This window comes from Amphiura filiformis, chromosome 3 (genome assembly GCF_039555335.1).
Source record: "Amphiura filiformis chromosome 3, Afil_fr2py, whole genome shotgun sequence".
Taxonomy (NCBI): domain Eukaryota; kingdom Metazoa; phylum Echinodermata; class Ophiuroidea; order Amphilepidida; family Amphiuridae; genus Amphiura; species Amphiura filiformis.
The window spans coordinates 13412112-13438818 of NC_092630.1; the positions used below are offsets into that span (position 1 = coordinate 13412112).

General features: G+C 36.4%; 1 protein-coding gene and 1 long non-coding RNA gene across 4 annotated transcripts in view; one reads left to right on the forward strand and one right to left on the reverse strand.

Moving 5' to 3' along the window:
* The window catches only part of LOC140148067 (uncharacterized), a 467679-nt gene that overhangs the window by 276841 nt on the left and 164131 nt on the right, over positions 1-26707 (forward strand). The window lies entirely within an intron of this gene.
* The window catches only part of LOC140148060 (potential E3 ubiquitin-protein ligase ariadne-2-like), a 100628-nt gene that overhangs the window by 21340 nt on the left and 52581 nt on the right, over positions 1-26707 (reverse strand). For all 3 annotated transcript variants that reach the window (XM_072169908.1, XM_072169909.1, XM_072169910.1), the window contains exons 10-13: positions 8599-8644; positions 6261-6388; positions 3287-3430; positions 1796-1948 (exon numbers count right to left, since the gene is read on the reverse strand). In XM_072169908.1, the coding sequence (XP_072026009.1) occupies positions 1796-1948; positions 3287-3430; positions 6261-6388; positions 8599-8644 (471 nt within the window). The remainder of the gene's footprint in view (positions 1-1795; positions 1949-3286; positions 3431-6260; positions 6389-8598; positions 8645-26707) is intronic.

Here is a 26707-nt window from a genome sequence, read left to right on the forward strand (position 1 = left end):
TAACAGCTTCCCATTGCACCTGGGTGGGGTGAGGCAAGCGAGGCAAAGCGCCTTGCCCAAGGGCGCAACACGGTGGTGGGACGGGGACTCAAACCCATGCACATCAAGCAAGCTCTCAGATTATGAGTCCAAGGCCGTAGCCACTGTGACCGTGGAATTTTGTAGGAATCTTTTGATTTTTTGCATAGCATTTGCTCTACAATTTTTGAGGACTAACATTGATTCACAAAGATATTTTTACAAAAATCTTGAAGAGAATTGATTTGTGATATTTTATTCCCTACTTGATCATTTCTCTTGAAATTACTACAAAATAAGTTTCTCCATGATGCTCAGAACTCACACCCTTCAAATACAAAGCTTTTGCAAGTAATTGCTTGCTATGAGTACCTTAAACCTATATAAATTATCACTTCACAAAATAATCATCCACTTAGGCTTTTTTGCCATGATCAAGCAACAAGCACACATTCCATGTTGTTTTCATACATGCTTACTCATGCAACGTCTACCCCACATGTCAAACAGAATCATACCATCTATGACTTCGAAGTTGCTGCTCTGCACGCAACCTTACAACATGAATGTACGCAAGACTGCCATTTCAAAGAATGTTCTGACACATACATATTTTTACTCTTGTGAACCAAGCCCAACATTTTTGAATCACTACCAGCCACTTTTAAGGCATTTTTGCAGTAAAACCAAGAAGTGTTGCTTAAAATTCATTCATTTTGGATACTTTCCAAAAATGATGCATAAAAAAATGATGTTGCAAACATCTGCTTGGTTTAAGTCCAGGGTAGCATAAGCTTGATAGGTCTTAGCCCATCTTATCACAGGGCCATGTGGATACTGCTGGATTACACTTAATTTTTCAACTGTCAGGTCTAATATCTCAAGCAGCAGCATCACCTGCATACATGGGAGGATGCTAGCTATTCGGATGATACACCCAGATATGGCCAATCAAAATTAACTTGGATGGGTATATGGGAAAATAGTGGCAGAAACTATACGGACTGAGTTTTACATTCTTTCTAAATTGTCTACCTGCTTTGTTTACTTTTGGCACTCGATCATTTCTTTCCTGGATTTTTCCATTTTGCTGAAGGAATTTGGTACATTGCAAATTAATAATTACTTCCTGTATAGCTTCCAAAATGTAAGGGTCATAGTTAACTTGCATTGTCACACTCCCTGCGAGTTTCTGTATGCATCCTAGCATCAATCGTGTCTTTAACTAGCTAAAGGTAAAGGAGACAATCATGTATAAACAGTGATCGGAGTGACCATCTCTCTTTCATTGGCGATTGGGCCAGACTCCTCCATGTAATGTTGCTATTGGGGGATCGCTACACCTCCTCCACAGTGAGTCTGTTACCTTCCCAGCATTTAAGAATACCGGTACCCATTTACTAACCATGCACTTAAGGGCTTTACATTTTTGCCGATAACAGTTTCTGTGGCTATAGCTTGATTATGACTTTTTGGTACCAAATCTCATTTTGGTCAAAAATGCACTTAAGGCCTTTTGGCTCTGACCCTTCGTATTATCAATTTGTGCAAATTTGATTCTCAATTCAACTTGTATGACTTGTAAAATTTCTTAGTGAACATAAGGTTCAAGGCACTTCCTTTTTGTGAGACAAAATGAAAACGTAAACAACATCACCCTCATGTGTCAGCAGAAACTGAAAATTATTGAAGCATGAAATATTCTCGCATACATGCGATACCAATTAGTGCTACACCCCTCTGTAACAGCTGGCTTCCTCATAAAAAGTACACTTACCCCTCTGTCGTATGTCTCGGCTCTTTCCACTTTCCATGAGAGGTTTTCAATCTCTGCCTCCAGCTGGGCTTGTTGGTATTCAAATAGTTGTTTTCTGGGTCCAGATTCTAAGTAGTAGGCATAAGGGTAGGTGTATTGCAGGGTGTAGCGGCACTGTGGGAGATAAGAAATGGGAAGAGCATTTTGATTAAATGTTTATGGATTCGTATTGGTCATTTCGACTGCTCAGTGCCAGAAGTGGGTAAGTGCAATAGCTGCCATGTGTAGCTGTCATGTATAGATGAGTACAATATACTGTGCGTAAATTGCCAAATGTTCACAGGGCAGCTATTGTGCTTATCCATCTCTCGTTATCTGGCACTGAGAAGTCGATTTATACATCAGCTACTGATGACAACTCCTTATATGATATGGTCTGTTGTGTGCACAATTAATATCAAATAGTCAAACATAATTAAATGATTTTAGTGTATAAAACCATTTGTGCACAGCTAAATCAAGGCTGCTTAAGTGGGTCAAGATGTATCCCTTTTCTATGACCTTGAGCACAAAATAAGTTAATCATTACAAATGGCAAGTAGTAAGCGCATCTATTATAATCAAAATATTCAAATCTCAATCATCTGAGCCTTGTGCAAAATAATACGAGCTGGATGGTTTGCAGTACAGTACATTTCTAAACGAAACTCTGCAAAGCATTTTATATTGCAGGGTGTAGCTGATCTATACTAAGTACATTCCTTCAGCATCTCTCTGATATGCCTGTACACATATTAAGTTTCCAATGTCCATATCAAATCAAAAAGGGCCTTGCTATAAAACAGTTTATACCCATCCTTCATCATGGTTGCAACAACATAGCCTGCTTCAAGGTCAACATGTAAGCTTCAATTATGTCATAAATGCTAACTACTAAATGGAAATAGCTGTGATATGTTGATCTCAACCTTGTTGATAGGCAAAGTCTAGACCAGCTGCTCATATCTCATGTTTTGCCTCTTTTTAGTTTTTTTAGTTTCAAAGCCTGAGAAATCAAGAGAAGGGTTACATGTGACCAGTCAAAACCAAAAGGGGGGGACATTGAAGGAAAAAAAAATCTATTGAAATCATCCTATTGAATGTATACGAAGTGGTTACACTACATACAATACCTACACCATTTCTATTCTTTGGTTCAACTCCTGTATGGTAGTGATGTCAATGCTTTTTTGCAACTGTGCTGCAAGCGTGCCAAGAACCGCCCTTGTATGCATGCATTTGATATGCACCTACATTCCTACCAACTTGAGGTGAACCAATGTGTGTTTATGTCCACATGACTTGAAATAGAGATGTAGCTGATAAGCCAATTGAGATTCCGAAAATGGTCGGAAATCCATTTTTTCTGTGGATAAATTTCCTAAAAACCAATTTTCTAGAATTCAAGAAATTTCCAGAAAAACTAATGCTCAGCCTTCCGCTTCACTATAGTATGACTCTATAGCACAATACCTTAGCTAGTAGAGATGCTGCATCTAAGAGATACTGCCAATCAATCCATGTACCCATGGATTTCATCACCTTCTCTTCAATCCTCTCGTTGATCTTCCTCAGGGTTTCTTGTTCCAGACGTAAGCTTTTAGCATGGTTCTCCCACTGTGTGCAAAATGAAAATGGGTGTGTTATAATCATTTCATAAGATCTGTGTAAAATGTTTGAGTAAGGCTCTTTATCTCGATTACTCCTCTCCACCCAGATGTATATATTGGTACCGGCATTCTTAAATGCTGGGAAGGTAACAGACTCGCTGTGGCGGAGGTGTGGCGATCACCCCACAGGAAAATTAATTGGCGTAGTCTGGCCTAAAGCGCAGGTTCAATTTCTTTACCTTTTTTATCAATGCTAGGGGCTGAGGTTTTCAACAAATCGCAGTGAAGACCAGGCGGCGAATGGCATGATCGAGCCAGCAACTTGTGAAACCACCCAGCCGTATGGCATTTTCCATATAATTGCTTAGTTTTGTGGGGTTCATTATCGAACCCCAATGGTTTTAGCTTGTATTTATAAATATTATTTATTAACATAGGCCTATTTGTTTGTGATATTTCAAGCGTTTTAAAATTTCAAAATAATTCCATTCAATTACACGGTTGACAATGAAAATTTACTGAATTTAGAGAATGCAAGACCAAGTATGAAACTCACTTAGTCAAGCATAGTAACTGACAGTCATATGAACAGTCATTAAAAACATGTTCAACAATGCTCAACTTTTACATCTACTAGACAAAATGCTTAAACTGTGCAACAGATTATTATGAATTGGATTTAATGGCAAGATACTTGGATTGGTCAAACAAACTAACATCTTGTCTCTGCTGCTGATGAAATTGATAAGCTAAAATTAGTATCAAATGTAGCAATTGTAAATTCAAGGAGCTACACAACAGTCGCTATTCATTTCGTAGCAATTTGGGGGCTAATAAATCAGGATTTATTTTGTTCAAATTTGTTCCATGGATGTTCTGATACATATCTCATAAGTCATCCATCATATTTATTAAGTGACAAAAGTACAACATTTCTAGCCAAATAAATTTCCAAGTACCTTCTTATCTTACTTTATTATGTGTTTTTGGCAATATGCAGACGGCTGTATCAGGTTCACTGCGTAAACTTAACTGCATAAACTTTACTCCACTTTTTTTAGAGTAACAAAGACATTTTAATTAAGAACAATTAACCTATAGTACACTTTCTTTACAGTCATTCAATTGCAACTTTAGCCAAAACTTTCAAATAATGCTCATGACTATACAAAAAAAAAATTGAAAAATGTGATCTTATTCAAAATTTGAACTTATTGCTTGTCTGCAGATAAATGGCAAAACTGCAGCATTGGACTCTTCCATTTAAAACCAAACTCCCCTTGTGGAGGATTTTGGAAATATCTTCCACAGGGGTAGAATAGCATACACCCTCTGAGAAAGATTCAACCTGAATCTTCCACAGAGGGAGGGTGAGTTTCAAAAAGAGTTGGCTAATGAGCTAATTCCATTTGAAATTCATACTCCCTATGTGGAAGATATTTCCTAAATCTTCCACAGGGTAGTGTGGATTTCAACTGGAATAGCCCGTTATAACAATAGCTCAAGCAAGAGCAACGGAGCTCTATTATTACAGACTCTATCGTCAGGCTCAGCTGCTAGAGCGTGCTATCTCTCCATCTCTAGTACTGGTAAATTGACTTCTTCAATTTCAAATCCTACAATCTGAAGGAAATTTACTGATCTCGGTCATGCAAGATTTTATTTACACTGGAACTAAAGACTGTCTCGACTTAATTTGGGTGGTTGAAAAAAAGAAAAAATCTGTCGAACAAAAGGGTTTATGTTGTAAAGTCTGACACTTTGTATGCCCTACATTTGTATGTTTCCACAATGTGACTCATACATATTAACTGAATTGTGAGGTTCAAATATCTCTGTATGGGTAACACCAAATAATGCAAGTGTATGTAACCCGCATTGAAATTTTCTCCTCATTTCTTTTGTTTCAAAGTGGTAAGTATTGCTCCTTTGTAATGGTGATAAGCTATATGTATTTATCTATATAACATAATTGATTATTTAGAGTTGTTTGAGTTGAGCTTCCTTCTGTCCTTGTGTAACAGTTCATCAAGGAGAAAACAACAAGTCAATTCAATTGTAACAGTGCATTATCAACAAAATAATGCTTTCCTTTTGCAAAGTGCTTGTATAGATGTCCAACTTTGAAAACTGATAACATTTCAAATAAAGTATGTCTGAATATTTTCTTCCTTGGTTGTTTATAAATCTCTAAACATTAAATCTGCATTCCCCTACATTTTATGCCACAAGAAGTTAATACAACCTTGTTTCTAAAAGCACCCTGTCACACCCAGAATTGAGAAAGAACATGTCTTATCGCTGAGTGACTGCAAGAATATCTTATATGGAATCAACTTGAATAGCTGCTTTGTGCAAATAATCTTTGTAGCATAAACCACCATGTTTTTGCAGACAGCAATAATAATCATCATCATCATCATAAATGCTTCTCGTCAGTAGTTTGACATAGTGCCGTCAATAAAGTTTCTCCAAGTTATAGTCTCTCTCGAAAGTTCAGTCACTTTCTTTATGGTTAAGTCTTCTTTGATTTCTTTCAGCTCTTTTGAATTGCTGATATCCACAGTTTTGGTTTCCCTCTTGGTCGCGTTTTACGTGTCGTTCATATTCTTGATGAGCTTGCTTCAAATAAGTTCTTTCAAAATAATGCAAATGGCAGCTATTGCTTAATTGTGTGTGTACGCATGTATTTAAGCTGTTCTTGTCCTCATAAGACTTTTAATATCCCCAGAGCAAACAACTAAACAGGATGTGTAATATTTATACATATATATATATATATATATATATATATATATATTTGTTCCTTGCCCTTGACCTTGCCGGATCAAACTCACCCTTTCATAATAGAATAGGTACTTCCTGAGAGCTTCTCTTGCCTTGACATTGGCAGATTCATTTGCTATGTTTGGATTCTCCTTGTATCTGCTGCACTCGTAATATTCACTACCATGCGTCTTCCAATCTGCAATGAAGAAAAAAATGATGCAACCACATGAATACTATGTGCTGATTGGTTACAAGAAGACTATTATGATTTATTGAGCCAATCAGCAACACGGTAAGAGTGGTAGTAGGCCTGGAGAGGATTGAGTTAATATATGTCTAAGCTGTATTTTAATTGGTCAATCAGATGAAAATATCAAGTATTAAACCAATCATAAATGCTGTATGAGAGGCAGTAGGGTTAAAATAAAATGAAATTGATGTATTGAATTTGATGGTAGTTAGGGTAGGAAGGAACACATTTATGGCTAAGCTAGGCAGGGTTCTCCTTGTACCAATTACACCTGTAATTTCCAATTTATGGAGTGTGACAACAAATTTGGTTCAATGCGCTCGAGTCTTTGTATCTATTCAGATCATCGTATTGGAGCGATTGCCGAATAGGGTGCAACTCTACTAGGCTTGTTACGAGACTGCCCTACCCCAACCATAAACCCTAAACTCCATAAACGAGGACTGGACTCAAGTCTAGCAAGTTGCACCCTATTCGGTAATTGTACCATTTCTTAATAACAGTGCGCTCATTAGGTGATGCAGATTCATCTTAACACATGTATTGACATTTTGCCTGTGGAAATAATTGGTTGTTTGGTTTATTCTATTTAAAGATGAAGTTTGGTTACATAAAGGTGACTGAACTTTAGGGGCCAAAATTGTGAAAACAAGGCAAGTCAAAAGGCTATTCCAGTTGAAATCCAAATACCCCCTATGGAAGACATGACCTTAATCTCCCACACAAGGGGTGTAGATTTCAAATGGAGTCATCCATTCAGATAACTCATTTGAAATTCACACTCCCTGTGTGGGAAATTAAGGTCATGTCATAGTGGGTATATGAATTTCAACCGAATAGCCCAAAACTAGAAATTAAGGCAAAAAAAAAAAAAAAAGGTTTGTCTCAAAGCTCACGGGAAATTTAAAAACAAATGCAAAATGCAATTTTTTTTTTTTTTATTCCCGATTTTTTTCATGGTATTTTAAGAAAAAGTCTGATTTTTAGCCGATTTTTTCTGAAAAAAACTATAAAATTTTTTTTTTTTATAAATAAAAAAAATGTCCGCATTTGTTTTTTGTCAAATCGTGGGATTTTACAAACGCGCTGCAAGCTTTGAGACGAACCTTTTTTTTTTTTTTTTTAACAAGAGAAGTTAAGATCTAACTGCTATTTTTTATCACAGACTGTGACATATAGGAGAAAAACTGTAATGAATAGCAAAACTGATAGTTGTATATATTTTGTTTAGTGCAATTTTGAACAGGTATTTGTGTTCAAAAACATTGTGTAATTTGCATTTTGAACACATGCTATCTTTTGCATATTCCTATGTTATAGCCAAAATAACAAATTCTCGATCATGAGAGGATGTACCTTCTGCGTCAGCGTACTTTACATAGACTAACACGATCGCGCGATCTGCATGACCGAACCTTGACCTTGCCTAGCAATGACCGTGTGATTGGTCAATTCTCAAAAGCTGTGTTTGAGCTGTAAGCGCCGGTCGTTGCGTAGTACGCTCAACGCAAATAACTGTGCGTACCCAAGTTGGCTCTCATGATCGAGAATTTAATATTTTGGCTATAATATTAATTTGGTTCACTTTGTGGCACAGTTTTCGTCCATAGCTCTTTTGTTCTGCTTCCTATAAATTTCATACCCATGTTGAATTGAAAGAAAACACATTTGCCATTATAAAATCCATATTTCATTTTTTTCTTCAAGAAATGTGCACAACACAAAGAATTATAAAAAAAGATTTACTCAAACCAAAAAGATTAGACTGAAAGAGAGAGAGAGAGGACTCTGTCACAATTCTGTGTCATTCAGCATGGGAAAATAGTGTACCTCCAGAAAATTTTTATATGTTTGTTTATGTACCTATATGATTGTGCGTACATGATTTGTAATGCACTGTGCTGATTAAATTCTAGGTAATACATGGGCAAACCTTTGCAACAGTCATGCAGTAGATGCAGATGATTATCAATTTTGAGCATATGCCAAAAAATGCAAGAGGCACACTATTTGGTCCCCATGCATCACAATCCAATATGGTATGTTGGATTTCTCATATCATTACATACAGGAATATGTAGATAAACAGTCCTGGCTCTTCTACTTAAACCTCTATGCTCACCCACTATACTAAACACTTGAAGCCAATTTCTTACCTTGTAGACACATCCAGCAAAAGTCATGTTTACATCTACAACATTGCTGTAAAGAAAAATAGAAAGAAAGAAAACAGAAAAGAGTATTACTAAACAAATTGAACTATAGAATGTTTCCATGATTGTGATGTACAAGTGTAATTGTTTCCTACATAAACTGGCCTCAAAAAGAAACTTATAATTTTTCACAAGGTCATATCTTAAAATCCTTTCCATAAAAATGAACAAAAATTCACATCCCAACAGATTTCTTTTGTTGGGTTCCAATTATTCGCCTGTGAATGTGGTCCCGGAAGCTGTTCCGTGTCAGTGCATTTAATGTTGTGTCAGTTGGACAACTGCTTGGTTACTGACATGTGTTTAGAGTAGAGTATTGAAGTTATCCTGTGTGTAATTTTTGTTCATCTACAGGCGAATAATTGGAACCCAACAAAAGAAATCTGTTGGGATGTGAATTTTGGTCCAGGAAGGTGTTCCATGTCAGTGCATTTTGATGTTGTGTCAATTGGACAACTGCTTGGTTACTGACATGTGTTTAGAGTAGAGTATTGAAGTAATCCTGTGTGCAATTTTTGTTCATTTTTATGGAGAGGATTTTAAGGTATGACCTTGTGAAAAATTATAAGTTTCTTTTTGAGGCCAGTTTATGAGATAAAGAATGTGTTATCAGTAGGCACACTATATCCTAAGAGTTTTGATAAGGCATTTTTCAGTTGGCAATTCATTAAAAAATGATTATAATATCAAAGAAAACTAGAGCGGTTCTCGGCTTTCGGCGGTTCTCGCATTCGCGGTTCTCGTAGTGTGGGTTGGTCCGTATGTGACGTTTCTGTTCAGAACCTTGTGTGACCTTCCCCCAGAAAAAAAAATCATCCGCCACCACTGGTTATAACAAGGGCCTTGTAAATGCAACTGGTGAGACAGAGCCTCGAATGACGTTTGTGTTTTCAGTCTGATTTCAGTTCCCTAACAGGTACAAAGTTTACGCATTATCATAAGGCCTACCAAGTATTGTATGTCCTATAATGGGCCATTCCAGATAAAACATGCACCCTCCCTATAGAGGGCGCTTAGCTATGCATGACTGAACACATCCCACAATGCTCCCTGTCCAAATAAGATTACATAATAGAGTAAATGAAACTTTGACCTCATGAATATAACAGTCCACTATGACAAGGGAATATTGACCAGTTCTTGGTTTAAGTCTATAAAAATGATCCATGCAGCTTGATGGTGTAAAATGTAGACTGGTATGAAGACCTAGATATTGTGTAAATCACCCCCCTTCAAAAATGGAACAAAAACTTAATCAAATGTAATAATTGTCTAAACCTTAGGTCAATCCATGTAATTGTGTTAGCTAATCCTAATCCTAAACCTAATCCTAATCCTAACCCTAATTTTGTGTAAAATTACATGAAGCAATATTGAACCAAACCTGGTCAGAAGAAGAATTTCTATGCACCCCCCCCTGCCAAGATGCATCCAGTTAGTGCTGATGTATTTACACAAAGTGCCCGGCCCAACTTACTAATAATTAGCAGACGACGTGAGGGCCAGACCAGAGCACCACCACAAGCTTCCGAGTCAAATTGTGTAACCCGCAAAATAGGCCTCTTAAAAATTGAGCTTATTTGTTACATTTTCAAGAAATATGTGACTCGGATACATTGTTTTGATGCCATATTAAAACTGGGATGGTGTCGGTGAAAGTACATGCTGAGAAAATGATTTTAAATCTGTTCAGCGGGACTACTTTAAATGCAATAGGGCAAATAGATATCCTTGAATATGATGGTGGTGACTTGTTTGTATACAGTACAGAGATGGTTTGAGTTCGATATGCAATATCTGGATTGATTATTCAAAGTGCTCTTGTTTTTATTATTGTAGTCTGCAAAAAGTTGACTTGTAATCATAAATATAAGCAAAAAAAAAATATGTACACAAAATATCAGAAAAGACTGGATTAGGCCGATGTATTTAGAAAGACATGTAAAATATCTGTCAGCGATATGCAAACAAGACTAGTTTCCATCCTGTGAAATTCAATGAATTAGATTTCTCAGTGTTCGATAGTTTTTTGATGTATGATTCTTGCACAGCTATCATGAGTAAAGCACATTTGTCACGTGTGAGTATAGAGTAAAACATGGGGAAAAGACCGAAATATGTGTAAGCTTATCAAAAAATGTTTTATTTTTTTATCTAGAGCCTACCTGGTTGGCTTAACTTGGCTACCACCATACGTACATATACTGTACGTTCTGCATGCATGGTTGCAAAATTCAGCACTCCATGCCTGGCTGAGCTATTATCAGTCTTGCATGGTACATGAGACAGCTAAGGACTGCCTTTTGAGGAGAGCGAGAGCAATCGCTTCTCTACTGCTCTCCTTAAATCTGATATAGGAGAGCAATTTTAGCTCTCCTTAAATTAGTTGAACATAAATTCTCTCCTTAACAATTAATCCATTTTAATGTAAATGCTCTTATTTAAAACAGCTCTCCTGAAAGGCTCCAGAAGAGTTATTTAATGCTCTCCTGCCAATTCCAAAACTAAGACAGTGTTGTGTGTCGGTCTCCATAGCAACGCTGTAACACAGCACAGACTAATCTTCAGCATGTTCACTGTGTATAATACGGGCTGTGCAATAATATATGAGCGAGGGGGGCAACATGGTCATGCCATGGGCAAGAAATCCTAAAAATTTGGCATGTGCAATTCAAGGGGGGGGGGAGATTTGTGGGCTGGCCGGGGGGGGGGAGATTTGTGGCAGGCCTAGAAGGGAAGTAAGTGAGGGAAGTAAGTGATTTTTGCTGGGCCGTTCAGAAATTTTACCCCCTGGGGCTCATAATTATATTGCACGGCCCCTAAGGCTTACGAGAATTCTGTAGAAATCCGAGAAAACAGACTGTTGAATTGTCACTGCCAAAGCGCACCCTTGCCTTGTACACAATATGCAACATTAGCACACAGCCAATTGTGTTTGCCTGTATTCACACACTATAATATAGAGTGATCTTTATATTCACCTCGAAGGTCAAAGTTTCATTTTGATTACATAACAAGTGTTTATCTTGGCTCAACCCATTGTTTGATATGGTAATTTTATTTGGACAGGGTGCATTGTGGGATGTGTTCAGTCATGCATATATAAGCGCCCTCTATACCCCGTGTGCACTCTTTATCTGGAATGGCCCAATCTCTTATGTATGACATGGATCTTTACCATGATTGTGCAAGCCAAAAAAATATCATTTCAATACCCCAAACATGCGTTAAAAAAAGACCATGTTTTACACATGCAACCTCAAGTTTAGACATATAATTTAATTTTCCCTAAACCTCATGCACGGAAAAATCATGCCGCCACCATTGGTTATGACAAGGGCCTTTTAGGGTGCACACCAGTAAATAACCCCACTGACTTTCTGTACAGACAGGGGCCGGAAAACAACTCAGTTCTTCAAAACTTCCCTTTCTGCAAGCAGAAGGTCAGATGACGACATCCATTGTAAAAATTAATATATGGATTTCAGGATTTTTTTTCCAGAAATATTGTAAAAAGTTCAACCTATAACCCATACAGCTAACGCCACCTCACAAACAGCTTGGTGTTTCTGAAATGTTACACATTTTGAAAGTCGTCATAAAAAGTCGGATCCTGCTAAATTTACACAGACAATCTAATTTACAGGCCTAAATGATGATTAAATATGAATCAGGGCCTAATAGTTGCCTTTTAAGCCTTTTCTAATGTATTACATTAAGTCATATTGCACATTTCCTCGCTTCAAATACTGTTTTTTCCTTCCAGGGTGTAGCTAGACTTCTCCGTACTCCACTTGCCAATTGTGCTTCTGGCTATTGCATTTAAGCTTAAAACTCTGATTATTATTTGTGCACAATTGATAGATTTTCACATCTAATCTTTTCAGTCACCGTCCGCCCTCTGTTTGTTAGCTTCCCAAGTGGACTACTGACTTTGGATTGCGGATAACTTTTTAACACGGGATTCTATGGAGAGTTAGGCCAATTTCTGGCCTAACTAAAATTGGTCATGATGTAATGCATCTTTAAATGAATCTGGCTTGTGATTGGTCCCCAGATATCGTTATTGATTGAACAAATTCATCAGGATCGGTAGAGTAAACTAGTAAACCAGAGTTCGTAGTATCTGATCCAAGAAAATGCACTTACTGTGTATGCGTTTCAACAACCACTGTTGTCTTTGTCAACACTTGATGAGGAGTGACTGCAATCTACTGACAACCAACGCTAGAGGGATATGTAAAATCAGGCGGTTTTTGGCGATTTTAGCCATTACGCCCCCCCCCCCCCCCACCGCATAAATCTGAAAGCCCCTCTGAGCCCCCTCCTGGAGACGCTATTGCAAAATCAATGGAGAGAAACTATACTACCTTGTTTCTTAATAAAATGTAACGGGTACATCAGGCAACTATGAGAGCCAAAAAGGCCTCAAATTGAGCAAAGAAAGACATTAATTTTCACGTGCATTTCAACCAAGACGCTTCATTAGCGGTGTTCGCCCTTAATGTCATATTATCATGACCGCTTTATTTTGTTTTATGTTAAGGGCTGGGGTATGAACGTTTGGACAGTATTTATTGTGGGACATTAGAGCACATCAGACATATCGAATTGCATTCTGAATACTAAGAATGTCCTGATATCAAATAATTTTGATTTTTTGAAATTCGCAATGTAATACACATTTTATGACAAATCATTAAAAATTGATATTTTTGATATATAACAGTCCTCGAAGTAAATTTTATAAATTTAATGATACATTCTTTAAGGAGGCACACAGGATCACTAATTATCCATTATTATTCACCTCATAATTCGAAAACTATTTATGTAAAGTATATAAAAGTATACATTTCTTGAACGGAAATGAGCTCATAAATCCATTTAAAATGTCAGTTTTGGGTCAAAAAAGTACAATTTTCGAGAAAATCCCAAAAACGGCTTTTTTTGACCAAAAATTTTGGTCCGCCATAAAAAATTATTTGAAAAGCAAAAACTGTAAAACGTGAATCTTACTATAAATAGGGAAATGTTGTATGTATCTATGTATCTATGTATCTATCTATGTATGCCTATAAAGGCTCCGTCAGTTTCGATCCAAATGTCGCCAAATTCATACGGGAGATCGATGAATATACTGGAACGTGTTTAAACTTTATTTGGTTGAAAACGGTCAAGAATTGGCTGCAAAAACATTGAAAATATGGTTAAAACGGTTTTTTGTTATGAAAATCGGTTGTCGGCCTCACGCGTCACTGCAGCTGGCCGGCAGCGGCGTCGGCGCCTCGGCGTAACGCGCAAGACTACGCCAATGGGCGCGTAGAACGGCGCAGAGAGCCCACGCGACTGCGAGCCAGAGACCAGTGGACATGATAATACGGAAAGAAGGAAAAATAAAGGACAAAAAGGTACATGGACGGGTCACGGGATTATGATAACGGGTGAACACGTCCGCGAGACACGCTTATATGAGAGGACGTAATAAATACGGGAAAAAGATGTTTGTTGTATAAACAACATGAAGCGGTACTATAAAGAAAAATAAAATTAAAATGAGGACAAAAAAAGTACGAATAATAGGCCAACGGGTTAAAGTAACTAAATGAAACGGAACGAAACAAAGAAGGAAAGAAACTAATCAGGAAATGTAAGAAAAAGAAGCTAAAATAATGAGAACAGAGATAAATAAAAAACATGGAAACGGGAAATCACAAGCAGCAAATAAACAAAGAAGTTAAAGGAAATGTAAGAAAGAACAGATTTAGAAAAATAAAATGTACCTTTTCAATGATTCTACCTGTTCAGTATAAATTATTCCTGTTATGGTGAACGCTCCCATCTAGCGGGGACCAGCGAAGCTTGGTATCCCGCTAGTCTTACTATAAATAGGGAATGTTGTATGTATGTATCTATCTATCTATGTATGCTATAAAGGCTCCGTCAGATTCGATCCATATGTCGCCATATTCACACTAGGGATACTTGAATATAACGGAACGTGTTTAAACTTTATTTGGTTGAAAACGGTCAAGAATTGGCCTCAAAATCAGTGAAAATGTGGTCCGTTGCTATCCAAGGTAAACAAAAAAAACAGTCAGTTACGGTACTAAGCTAGGCCTGCGCGTCGCACGGGCGTATCTAATGCCAAGCCGCTCGCAGTGGCAGAGCGATACCATGCTGGTAACGCAGCACTACGCCATGGCACGCAGTAAAGCACGCAGAGTCACGTAATGAATGATATTACGGCTGAACGACCGTGAAGCGTAATAAATACGGGAAACAGATGTGTGTTAAAAAGTACAAACAACATGAAGAGGTAGGCCTACTATAAATAAAAAAGAAAACAAAATGAGGACAAACAGGCTGTACGAGTATGTGGGTTATACTTAGTCACAAAATGAAACCGGGAATAAAATAGGCTAAAGAAGGAAAGAAAGAAACTCTTCAGGAAATGTAAGGGGAAAAAAGCTATAATAAAATCAGGAAGTTTAAATAAAAAGCTATTAAACTGAGGACAGAATTAAATAAATAACATGAAAACGGAAATCACAAGCTATGCAGCAAATAAAATAGAAGCTAAGATGGAAATGTAAGAAAGGACATATTTAGAAAATAACGGAACGGGGTTGAATAAATAAAAAACATGGTAACGGAAAATCGGAAGCTTAGCAGAATTTTTTTTTAAATGGAACAAAATTGGCCCATGTAGAAAAAACTAAAAAGAAAGAAAGAAGTTAAAATGGAAACGTAGGCTTAAAGAGGGTCAGGTTCAGATAAATAAAATGAGGGTCAGGTTCAGATAAATAAAATGATTCTACCTGTTCAGTAATTCCTCCTGTTTTAGTGAACGCTCCCATTTACTCATCTAGCGGGGACCCGCGCGTAGCGCGGGTGTCCCGCTAGTTTTATTAATTTAGACAAATAAATCTAGAAAGTGTTTTTTTATTTTTTTGAAATTTTGCTTAGTTTTTTAAAATATAGGCAAAAAATCAGTAAAACGTGTGACCCGTGTTCAAATTTTTGAATCATGGGTGATAAAAAAAGTTCTAGGCCCTAATTTAAAAAAATGAAAAAACACTATCTAGACTTTGGCCATATCTAAACGTTTGACTTAAAAACTTACCTCAGTGATGCTTCATTTAGACGCTATGGCGGACCAAAAATGGTTAAAAGTGGTCAAAAGTGAACTTGCCGAAAATCGCGATTTAGAAAAATACAGCGGATTTTAGGTCCATTTTTGAAGATTATTCCATAAATATATAATCCGGTGACTTGTGACGTTTGGTCAAGTTAGAAAATGAGAAGGGGCGTCCTACTGCAGCCGATTAGCATTTTTTTATGGTGATTTAGAAGGTAAAATATACAATATGACAAAATTATCCGTGCACATTCGGCAGATGTTTATCCACATGGTGTAGCCATTTTATTTACTTCAGTCTTGTTTCCATGGTGCAGCACAGCTTCCGGCAAGGCCGCGGAGTCGCGTCGGCGTTTGAGGAGCGACAGGGCGCGCGGACAGACAGACAGGTTACGCGAATAAGTTGCACAGTGCATGGTCGTGTTGCCGCGAACGAAACCATGATTATTGAAGCACAGTTTTGTCCTGTTCCGTATAAAAAAAGATCATGCTCTGTATTAAAATTTGCGGACATCAGAACATTAAAATTAGCATAGAATAACTGACAAGCAATTATTTTAGCAGATAATCAGGAAGTTTTATGAAATGAAGAATAAATTGAGACATAATCATGATAATTGCGATTTCTGTTTTGTAGGCCCTACTAATTTTCATAATTTTGCTTTAAAAATGCAATATTTTTAATTTATCGTTTTTGGCAAATATTGCATTTTTATGTTCATTGTCCTTTTCTGAACCGCAAACATGATGTTGTTACTACTCGTTGCTTTTTCTTTTTAGTTGAGAGGCACCACAGCGGCCCGTCCGCGCCAAAGATAGGCATTTTAACGCCCGTTATAGCTAGGCCTACACCACAGGAATCCCAAGTAAAATTTTAAAAGATTCTGTTGTGTCGCATTACTCAATATTCCGTTTTTGTTATTGTAATTGTTTGTTGTTATCATATTTTATTTTTTAACTTTTTCGGTATATCAAAATCTTACAAAAGTCATAGGCCTATTATAGGCCTAAAGCCACAATAAAGTTGTAAAATATTTTGTACCGCATAAAAAGTGAATAAAATACAACAACAAAAATTAAACAAAAGTGTGTCTGTTGTTGGTTTCAATCAAATAAACGTGTAAAAAGTGGGGTAAAAGTTGTAATATGTCTTGAATAAACTTCTTGTAAAACGGACAAAAAGTAGGCCTAGGCTATATATATGTTAAACGGGCAAAACACGGAGAGGTCACAAGAAAAGTGAAAAACACGGAAATTTACATAGCGTAACAAAACCGAATTTCAAATGTAGAAAACGGAACACTTTATAGCTTTAAATTAGATTGTGGTTTATGCAGTAGGCCTAATGTATATAGGCATCATGCATGCTATAAAGAGCGTTTTAAAACACTGCATGAAAACATTTACTGAAAAAATGCTTTAAAGCAGTTTACCTTTTAAAGTATGCAGAAAACATTATAAACGTGAAAGTTGAAAGTCAGACAAACATTGCAAATAAAAAGGCATTCGCCAAAACATTCATAAAAAGTGTTGTAAAACCAAAAGCTTTTATCGCAATCATGGTATATGGTAGACATATAGGCCTACTAATGGAAATGTAGTTAAAATTGGTTAAGAAAAAAGCACGAATTTGCGTTTTCGATTATAAATTTTTCTCGTTTGAAATTATTATTTAGCATCAAAACATTCATGAAAATGCTTTCATAAACGCGTGCTCGCTATGCCGATTTCAAATATCGACATTTTTGACATAGAGTTGTAGGCCTATGCCTAGATGGTCGATATGATGTATTGAAATGTCATCGTTTTTGACATTGCGTTAATGGTCAATCAGGAGTATATAGAGAACGTTTGAAAACGAATCTTAAATCCGTGTTTTAATAACACTTTGAAACATTGTTCAGGGCCTTAGGTATCTAATATAGGCCTACCGGAAGTAACTGCTTGCCTATTTTTTATGGTCTTCAAAATGAAGACGAGACTGAACGACCGCAGAGGCTCCCGAACCAAGACTGGGACTGCATAAAATATAAGCTAATATAATAGGCCTATATTCTTGTCCAACTATACCAACTTGGTAAATCAAATAACAACAATGAAATGAATGAATGAATGAATGAATGAATGAATGAATGAATGAATGAATGAATGAATGAATGAAATAAAACAAATTTTTAAACATAAAATAATAAGCCTAATGATGTACTATACGGGCTAAGTCTAGCCTACTAGCAAAATATTTAGGGCCTACGTTTTTTATCGTATCTACCAGATTGCGTCATCATTACAGGGCTTCTTACGGGTAACTACTTCTTACAGATAAATTTCATCTTTTCAAGTTCAGAATGAAACTTGAAAAACAAAACAAAAACAAACAAAAAATTCACTATTATGTTCATATAAAAAAGCTATAATTTATACCACTATATCAGCACTTTTTTAAATTTATCGAGTAGGCCTACTGATTCTGGGGCGTGGCGGTGGTGGTCTGTCGGCCCGCAGTTTATAATGCAATGGTGCAAGCTTTACCTACCTTGGAAGAGATCAATACGATAAAATACGGTAGTGATCGCGATTGGCGACTCCAGCGCCCAATCAGTAATCACCTCGCCCATCCAGTTTACATGTGTGCGTGTCTTTGCTAGCTGAACGCCGCAGTACGCGTTACGAGAACGCGGATTATTGCGGGAAAACAATAATTTATTTGCTTTTGCATTTTGACGAATTTTTAATGAAAAAGGGTCTTTAAAATAGCTTTTCTTATGGTTCAAATTTTAAGATTTCTTTAAAATCTATTAATGACAAGATAAAATACGGTTTGAAGATGACATTAGTGATGAAAACTCAATTTTGGCTATGTAACACTTCAGTGATCCTGTGTGCATCCTTAAGTATATGTAGCTGGGATGATTGGCCGACGATCAATTGAAAATTTTGACCTTTCGTATTGAAGATATGGATTTCCCCAAAAAAATAGGTCTTTTGGGAAATAAAATCCATATCTTCAATATGAAAGGTCAAAATTTTCAATTGATCGTCGGCTTTTCCTCCCAGCTACATACACTTTAAGAATATGTCATTAGATTTATAAAATTTACTTGAGGACTGTTAGGCTATATATCAAAAATTTGAAAAATATCAAATTTTAATAATTTGTCATAAAATTTGCATTATATCGTGAATTTCAAAAAATTAAAATTATTTGATATGAGAAAGACATTCTTCGTATTCAGAATGCAATTCGATATGTCTGATGTGCTCTCATTTCCCACAAAAAATACTGTCGAAACGCTCAAAACGCTCATTCCAGATGCCTTAAGTATATGTCATATTACATGTTTCACATTTGTACGATTTTAAATAATTCTTTATCGTGTTTATAGGACATGCTCTGTTATATTTTTATATCCTCTTTTCATTCTTGAAAAGATAGATCATGCTTTTATTTCACCCATTGGGTATTTCTTTATTAATTTGTGTTTATAATATGTAGATTTCAAGTGGGATAATAAATCCTGGATGAAGAAAGCATAATGTTGATAGATTTAAATATCATTATAAATAAGCACTTAATAATAATGATATTGAAATAAATTGATAAATAGATAAATTAATAGATAAATAAATAAAAGATATATAAGCCTAGATAAATAATAAATAAATGATAAACTAGGAGTAAATTGCAAACATTAAATATCTTAGAGCAAATGAGCATTTAATAAGTTTTTGCGACAAATAGTTTGCCCCTTCTTGTATGCGTTTTATCATTATTTTATCTTTTACTAATTTTTTTGGGACATGCTCGCTTATTTATTTTTATGTGTTCCTCTTATCATTTGTGAAGTATTTCTTTATTTTTGTTTTAGTACAAGTGATCACTGAGTATGTTTAACTGTGGAAATATCGGTAGATAAGGTGTTTTTTATTTCACCCTTGAGTATTATTTATAAGTGTATCAACATACATTTCACATGTCATGATTTTTCATTGTTTTATTTTAAAGCAATTCTTTATTGGGGTGCATGCTCTCATATATTAGGTGGTTTTTTTTTCATGTTCCTCTTGTCATTCTTGATAGATGGCTGTTTATTTATGTCGCGTGTTAAGTATTTTTTTAATTTTTGGTCGAATTGTATAATTATCATCACATGCTGTACGCTGTTTATTTATTTCGCCCTCATTTTCTTTACTTTTGTTTTTAGATCTTTAGTTCTTTATTTTTGTTTCTGTGAATATCATCCGAAAAGTAGGCCTTCTGCACATTATGATTTTTCCTTGCTTTATTTAACTCTTTACTGGGGTGCATGCTCTCTGCTGGTTTTTTCATGTTCCTCTTATCATTATTGACAAGATAGCACCTGCTGTACGCTGTTTATTTATTTAGCCCTAAATTATTTCTTTACTTTTGTTTTTAGATTTTGAAGTTGATATCATGATATCACACGCTATGTTTTATACCAACCGCATTGTCTGGTTAAAGACAGTTCTTGTTTTAAATCCTGAATACAATGTCAACATTCAGTTCGTTCACCTCACAATGCGGTGCGATGTTATATAACTGTATATATTGCAGGGTTGCCAAACCAGCGATGTAATAGGCCTAGGTCAATAGGATGAGTTTTGAAGATTTTCCTCGCGACAATTTCCTGTCCTATAGACACCAATTGATGGTTAAGAAAAATATTGCATGACTTCTCAACATTGGCTTACGCGACTTCTGGTAGTTTTTTATCTCATAGAAACCAACGGTTGATAAAAAAAAATATTAGGCGATTTTTCAATGATTTGACCCGCGGTTTGCCCTCATTTGTTTGGCAACCGTGGTCTGTGTTAAGTGAATATATTTTGGTAAGAAAATAATTATCATAGACCATGTAGACAGAACGGACAATAGTCATAGGCGCTCTCCTCCATTTTGAGAAATATACTTTTACACACACACTACATTTATAATTAAAATGATCAGCCTCCTCGCGACAATTTCCTGTCCTATAGACACCAATTGATGGTTAAGAAAAATATTGCATGACTTCTCAACATTGGCTTACGCGACTTCTGGTAGTTTTTTATCTCATAGAAACCAACGGTTGATAAAAAAAAATATTAGGCGACTTTTTCAATGATTTGACCCGCGGTTTGCCCTCATTTGTTTGGCAACCGTGGTCTGTGTTAAAAGTGAATATATTTCGTAAGAAAATAATTATCATAGACCATGTAGACAGAACGGACAATAGTCATAGGTGCTCTCCTCCATTTTGAGAAATATACTTTTACACACACACTACATTTATAATTAAAATGATCAGCCTTAAAGTTTTACCTTTTAGTGGGTTAAGCCAAACCTAAGTGGATGAAATATAAATCAACACTTCTGGCAGTGATTGGTTTCCGTAGTTGTTATATGGAAGACGAGCTGTCTGTAGCTACAAAATTGTCTGCAAATCGGCTTTTGCCGGGCCTCTCTTTTTTTTTTTTTTTCATTAAATTAGGGTCCCGTTCAAATAAAAAATAAACTGGTGTCTAGATGTAATCACAGTTAACACACCAGGAAAATTATAGAATATACAACAACCTAGTTACACCTGTAGACTGCGAACAAACATGCACCTGGCCGTAAAACAAAGTGTTCTCCCTACGGATACCCTTAAGGGTCACACAAAAAGCAAGGTACACCAACTTGATGTGGGGAAACAAGTAAAATGCAGACTAGACAGTATGCAGGGGGACAAAAACAGCAAATGTAGGCAGAAGTAGGTAAAGTTTGATAGCCAAAAATTACCAGTTCCAAGGCCCACAGAAGTAAGTGCTGAACCTGCAAAAACAACAAGGATCAATGGTAATATAAAACTGCACTAGAACAAGTGATGAAAATCACTGTGCATATAAACAGACACGCTAAACCAAACATCCAGAGTAGGCACAAAACAGGCAAAGTTCGATGGCCAAAAATTGCCAATTCCAGAGCCCACAAAAGTGTAAGGAAAACAGTACACTGGAAGTGATGAAAATCACTGTGTACATAGCAGTCAAACACTAAACAGACAAAAAACAACTGGCGTTTCGAGCAGATAAACTGCTCTTCTTCAGGGACAGACAACAAAATATAAAACAAACAACAAGAACTACATGCTGTAGTTTAAAAACAAATTCAAGTCAAAAATTGAAGGCAAGTTCAAATTGAAATAAGTAGCAAACAAAGACAGCAAACTCAGAGCAAAATAAGTTGTGTCTTCTCTCATTATAATATCACAAAAGAAATACTGTATGACGTAATATCTAAATGTTGCTATGTATACCTCACACTAATAAAGCAAATGGATAGCTTTCATGCATTAATTGTTAGGCCTACATAACTAACCCCTTGAAACCCTGGGACTCAAGGAAGAATAGATGAATAATTGTGTTTTCAACTGATTGAGTGTCCCAGTGGTTAAAGAAGAAATAAAACAAAAAAGAAACCCTCAATGTGCATTACGAATACCATCATAAAACCCAACATCGAGGGATGTGATAAGGCTCACTTGCAATCTGTGTATCACTGAACACACTTTATTAAACAATTGATAATATACTATTATTTGACTCCTGGGAATCCATTGCTCATTACCTGTAATGAATTGATGAGCTCCCTAGAGTGATACTACACAATCACATGATAGCAGGCAACTATCTCCTAAACTACTCCCATGCTCATGAGAATTTATTAACAAATGTTATCAATGTTTAGGGAGTGGTTAGCATTATGCCTTCAGTCCTTGGGGTTTATACAACTTATTTTGATCATTAGCTTGTTTCTATTGGTACCCATTTTAAGTAAATAGTTAATAAATTAATTTGCTCCATACAAATAAAAAATAAATCTTTCTAAATGAAGGCAAATGCCACAGGAAAGTAAAGAAACACCCACGGTTCCATCTCAATGCATATAATAGCTGAGAAAGTGGAAAATGCATTCATTCTCACCTCAATTGAAACTCGTTAATTTCTAGAAACATTCTCTCAGGGGCGTAGCAAGCGGGCGGACAGGGTGGACGAAGTCCATGGGCCCCGAGGGTTCAGGGGCCCCGAGTAAAAGTGAAAATGAAGTGGGTTAGGGATAGGGCTGATAAAGGAGATGTTAAAAGGGCCCTGCATTGTTACTTGTCCATGGGGCCCCCGAAGCTTTTGCTACGCCCCTGCATTCTCTATCAAGGCTCTACCTCCAAAACGTTATTAACTAACAATCTAGTTTTGTGCTCATTTGAGAATAAGTATGCTTCTTTTCAAGATCTGATATGCAATTATGCATGTAAAATGTGTGATTTATTATGACAAGATTTTTCGAAGTATGGCGTACAGTACACAAAAAGAGGGCAGTCTTCAATCTGGGTAAAACCCGGCAAACTCATAAGACTTTACCCACTTCGTGCAGCGCCATCCTATTGTGTCCGCCATTTCTCGAAAAGACTAATTGTAAAAATGTATCTCTCTGTGAGTGAAAACATTAATTTTAATTATAAAATGCGTCTTTCCATGAGGATTGAGGAAACACGCTGAGGTGCTGATTGGGTTTTGTTCATGTAAATTTACACTAACATAGCTAACTGTAGCTCATGTGACCGGAAATACTGGCGCAATAGGTATAGAAATGGTAACACAAAGATGACAGAATGAAGGCCACATCCAACAAGTACCAAAATCAGTGAAAATAATTTGCCTTTGGGACAAGCACACAGAATGATCTTAATCCAATCTCAACAGCTACTGAATGTTGATCACAATCAATTGTATTGAGATCATCCTGCAATTTATATATGACACAAGGGAATGATCCTGCATGTATTGACATTTGACACATGGGAACGTTCCTGTCTGTTTTTGTACCTAGCACAGACAGACAATAAGACAAATCATCTGTGATGATATAGATTTGAAATTGATAAAACATTTGCTAACTAGAATGATTCCCTGTGGATAAACTAAAATAGGTTAAACTAACAATTTAAATGGAAGACATGTGTGACCCACTTGTTGAATCATCTTCAAAAAAATATGAATTCTGGAAATGATTGATACTATTTATTTATCAAAATTATCACTTGTTTTAGAAATTCCTGTCTTTTATATCTTTTTGATATATCCTGCAGCATACATCTCCTGAAAGCAAGGATTCTCGAGTACTAATATACTATAGGATAAGCCACTCGTTTGCGCAAATGAAGTCAGTCACACACCCAATGCACGATTATGCATGTGACGGCTTGCGCTGTGTAGGAGTGTATCACCTGTGGAAGAGATGATGCATGTTTACGTCATCGTTTCAACAAAATATACTCAACGGTGAAGCTCCCGCATATCTCTCTAATCTTGTGTCGCGCTACATTCCATCAAGGACCTTGAGATCTGCGTCACGCAATCTGCTGTCTGAAATTCCCAGCAAGACTGTAACATACGGAAGGCGCTTCTCGGTTGTAGCGCCCAAGTTCTGGAATTCCCTCCCGGATTCCGTCCGAAACTCTGCCACTACAGCACAACTCAAATCGCGCATGAAGACTCACCTTTTTAAATCTGTGTATGACACCTAATAACAACTCTTGCCGATGTCTTCCGCTTGTCTGTTGCAGCTCCTGGTTTTTTTTAACTTGATTTAATTATGTATATTATTATATTGGTTGTATATATTGCTTACCAATTTTTTTAATCAAAAATTGCGGTTTTTAAAATTATTGTTGATGTTTTTTAAATCTTGCCATGCTGTTAATGCTTTTAATCCACTGTTTCATTCCTCTTGTGTCATTTGCTCGTTTCCTGAGGCTGTTGGTTTTAAAATCATTATCGTTTATTTTGTTTCCTGTTTTATATTTTGCTTTTTCATGCTTTTTGTAGTGTAAGTTATGTGTAATTAAGTTGTTCAGCGCATAGTGACCTTTTAGTTTTATGCGCTTTATAAATGCATTTTATTATTTATTATTATTATTTAAAAAAAAGAAATGCGAAAACCGACGAACATTTGGTTGTTTTTTTCCATTACTATCATATTGTGAAAAACCAAGTAGCTGAGAAGTTAGCTCAATATGCTAGGAAAATATTCTCTGCGATGACCCCATGACGAGACTGGCTAAATAAGCTATATTTTTGTTGGAAAGGGTCCGAATAATTGGCAGTCGATGTGCGCCATCTTGGAAAAATTTAGGGTACCAAACTACCAAAACTGTCAATCAATTACTACTGTACCAAACTCGGTACCAAACTCCCTACCAACCGTCACACAAACTGCCGATGTGTCAATCAAACTGCCGTAAAGTGACTTTTTATACAGGGATTGAATACGAGTGTCACGGCCCTGCTGAAAGTACCAGTTATACCCCGGTGTATTCATTTTGTAAGACCAGGTCACATGTGGACTTGATAATGGGCTATTCCAGTTGAAATCTACACTCCCCCTATGGAAGATATGATCTTAATCTTCCACACAGGGAGTGTGAATTTCAAAATGGGGCTACCTGAATGGGGTGACCCCATTTAAAATCTACACCCTTTGTGTGGGAGATTAAGGTTATGTCTTCCATAGGGGGTGTATGGATTTCAATTGGAATAGCCTAGCTGAGCTACTAAATCCTTCCTGAGTAAAAAGGCACAGCACTGGCAAAGGCACATATTCAAAAGTAGGTTGAAATGGTAGGAAAAAAACAATTCTCGCTATTCGCAATAAAGGCGCCGCCAGCGGTTTGCGATGTAATCGTGATGTATCATGGGAAAAATTCGACATCAAGTTAATCGAATATTACCATGCTATTACATAGGAACACGTGACAATATTTTTTAGTTTGTCAAAATAAAGGTGTTACACGCGAATCGATACTCAATAATACTTAATAATGTGATTTGAAATGTGCACAATTAATTTTTTTCTCTATCGATTTGCGTGTAATACCGTTATATTGACAAACTAAAAATATTGTCACGTGTTCCTATGTAATAGCATGGTAATATTCGATATTGCGGACTTGATGTTGACCTTTCCCATGATACATCACGATTACATCGCAAAACCTCTGGCGGCGCCCTTATTGCGAATAGCGAGAATTACCGATAAAAACGATAAATGACACCAATTGTTACAGCAAATCTATTTACACCACACCCGTGAGACCAGCATTCAGTGACCTGAATTATAGTGACATGGTAGGAAACCAAACAATTACATTCGGAAACCGATAAACGACGTACACCAATTGTTACGGCAAATCTATTTACACCTTAGCCGTGAGACCAGCATTCAGTGACCTGAATTAGTGAAATGGTAGGAAACCAAACAATTATATTCGGAAACCGATAAACGACGTACACCAATTGTTACAGCAAATCTATTTACACCTTAGCCGTGAGACCAGCATTTTCTGACCTACTTTTATTTGTTGGTAACATGACACCAGGGAAAACAAAAAACTCATGGGACATCGACAAGTTGTTACAACTTAACTGTTTGATGATGTTTTTAAATGTGATGGCAATTTATGCATACAATTGAATACAGGCTGCCCTGTTGGTTAAAACATGTCTCTTCAGGAGTGCGGTGATATAAAACTGACAAATTTCAATTCAAAGCAAGTGCGGAATTGGCGGTAAATGTATCAGGTTACTCCACTGACAATATGTATGTTTCCTGAAAACATTTTATTTTACAATTTATCGAGAATGCAAAAAAAGGGAAATTCCTGAGCTGTATGATGTGCAAATATGTTATTTTCATTGTAAATATATCCTTCAACTTCTCAGGAATATTGATCAGGGCATGAAATAAGAATTCCCAATTTCTTATTTCTCGATCCAAGGACTAAGAGCAGAATTGTACAATTGATTTATTGGGAATAGCCTTTCTTTTACTTGTTCTTTTTTTCTCAATCCTGTTTCTTTTCTTTTTATATATAG